Genomic DNA, 2330 nt, shown 5'->3' with positions numbered 1-2330 from the left:
AAACACCGATTTTTAGTTTTCAAGATATTTTAATTAAAATATTCGAAGAATCGTTATCGTTTCATTTCTGGTCCCATCTTTTCTACTGTTCGCCTCTCTTTCTCGGTGTCCTCAATCGCTTCATTTCTCTAAAATAGATTAAGCTTCAAAAATTTGGTTCTAGGTTTCAAACTAACACGCAGACAGTGTCTGGTAATAAACTGTAATAACCACAACTGCTAATCAAAATGTCCAAACAAATGCTGAACACAGACAGTTATAATGACGAATAATTAGCAACGTCTGGTTTAAAAACTTAATCGTCGCCCGGTTGCTAGGTGACACCGGACAAACAACCCTTAGTTTGCAAGACCGCTAATCTTGCAGTTTAATATTATACTTAATACAAAATGTAAAATACTAAATGCATGTTTTCTAAAACAAAAAATAGTTGTAGAGAAAGGAATTAAATTTAAAATCTGTATCACTACCCCAAGTACTCTTACTAGAGCAACGGTTGTACAGAGTTACAGAAAACAATTTTTTGCACTGCCGGATTAGAACCCAGGTCCTTGGAGTTAGTAGCATCGTGCCTTACCACGGTGCTACCGCGCTCCCAAAGAAAGGAATACAAATAAAAATAAATGTAATCAAATTAAATCCTAATACTATCTGCAATTTAATTATTAAACTTGGCGTTAACAAGCGGGTAAAATGGCGTCAGTGAATTAGGAAATTTGACTGCGGGCCATGGAAAATAAAATTACAATTTTGAATTCGGTAGGTTGGATTGATGGACAGGACTGATGTTGGTCGGTGAATGATAATTGCAGTTTTATTAAGAGAGCTTATGTATGCTTTCTTTCATCAGCTTATTACTTCTTCTGCTTGATGTAGCTGTGAATTTACCGATTCATTATAGGACTAAAGAAATAAGTTTGAAGAAAAGAGCATAATGGAAGGTGAAGCTGGCAGAGGGGGGCCTTGTTAGCCTTCTAGGGGCGTGGCAGAGGAGTAAGGGATAAGTACGAGCCAATCACCAGCTGTGTTAGGTTAGATTAGGCTGAGACTCATATGAACTTCAACTTGAACCTTCCTTTCGTGGTCGTGGCCTTTTTGGCTTCATTTTTGCTTTGAAAATAGGATTATGCCACAATTTATAGGGACGCATTGTTTCTTTAACAACGGTTGTGCAAGATTTGTTTATGATCACGCTCAACTCTCAGGTTTTTCCCCTCCCATTAATAGAGCAGGAATGCTACTGAAGACACAGGTGACCCACGGCTGATTTATCAGAGTAAATAATTATCTGATATGATTATTCAAACCCGGACACGGGAGATAGGAGCCCAATGCCTTACTCACTGAGCTATCCTACTCCTTTTATTAACATAGGAACATGCATGGAGGTTATGTCAGAGTAGTGGTAGTCAACCAGTGTTGTCTGTAATAGTTATAACAACTTTCTATACAGTTAAACTAATTAAATATTATTAATTCCTTAGTAAATAATTAACTACATAACTACAGTTACATTTGTTTTTAAAACGTAAACATATTATCAAATAATGAGCTCAGTTCTTCTGTTAACTCTCTCTGGACTTTTTACTCCAGTACACCTAGTTAGCTGACTTTAGCCATAGATGGCTGGAGCTCCTTGCTCTATTGAATTGCTTGCATGAACTAAAATTTTGAATAAACTATCTTCTCTAAATACATATGTATGTTAAGTAATTGAAGAAATAGAATACAGTTTTAAAGGATAATAGTTTTATTAAAAAATAAATTAACTTATTCTGAAAAATTCCACTTACTGGCTATAGCTGTCCTCTTTCCATACCTCGAGCTGCCATAGAATCCTAACGGTGTGGAATAGGATGGGACTGTGGAAAAGAGCAGGATGCAAACGAACAGGTAAGACCACCACATCCTAAAAAAAAATCAAATATTATTATATTATATATATAAATGATAGACCTTATTATTTCAAATTATGAAGATGATCTAGGGTGCGGTCAAAATACAATAAAAAAATAGTTAACAACTATTTTTTATTTTATTTTTACCACACCCCTGACCATCTTCTTCATAATTTTAAATATTATTATAATCTGTTAAGGCTAAATGCTAAGGCACATTGGAGAGAAAGATCACTCCATTCTGACAATACAGCCATTTATGTTAGTATTATAGGTACAATAGTAAATAAGTTACAGGTAATTTTAAAAAATGGAAGATTAAAGTAAACGAAACAAAACCATAAGTTAGAAGCTCTGAGGCTTTTTATGGCGCACTCAAAGGACGATCAGTTGGAATGACGTTCAGATTGATCGTGTAAGGTTAATAGTGAT

General features: G+C 34.9%; 1 protein-coding gene across 1 annotated transcript in view; it reads right to left on the bottom strand.

Moving 5' to 3' along the window:
* Positions 1 to 1909, bottom strand: part of LOC106680676 (uncharacterized) — a 4811-nt gene extending 2902 nt beyond the window's left edge. The window contains exon 1 of the mRNA XM_014420545.3: positions 1794 to 1909. Coding sequence (XP_014276031.1) covers positions 1794 to 1908 — 115 coding nt within the window. The 5' untranslated portion in view covers position 1909. The remainder of the gene's footprint in view (positions 1 to 1793) is intronic.
* Positions 1910 to 2330: the final 421 nt, after the last annotated feature.

Source organism: Halyomorpha halys, unplaced genomic scaffold (genome assembly GCF_000696795.3).
Source record: "Halyomorpha halys isolate HHAL.00 unplaced genomic scaffold, Hhal_1.1 Scaffold277.1, whole genome shotgun sequence".
Classification (NCBI taxonomy): domain Eukaryota; kingdom Metazoa; phylum Arthropoda; class Insecta; order Hemiptera; family Pentatomidae; genus Halyomorpha; species Halyomorpha halys.
This window is presented reverse-complemented; position numbering and strand designations above follow the sequence as displayed.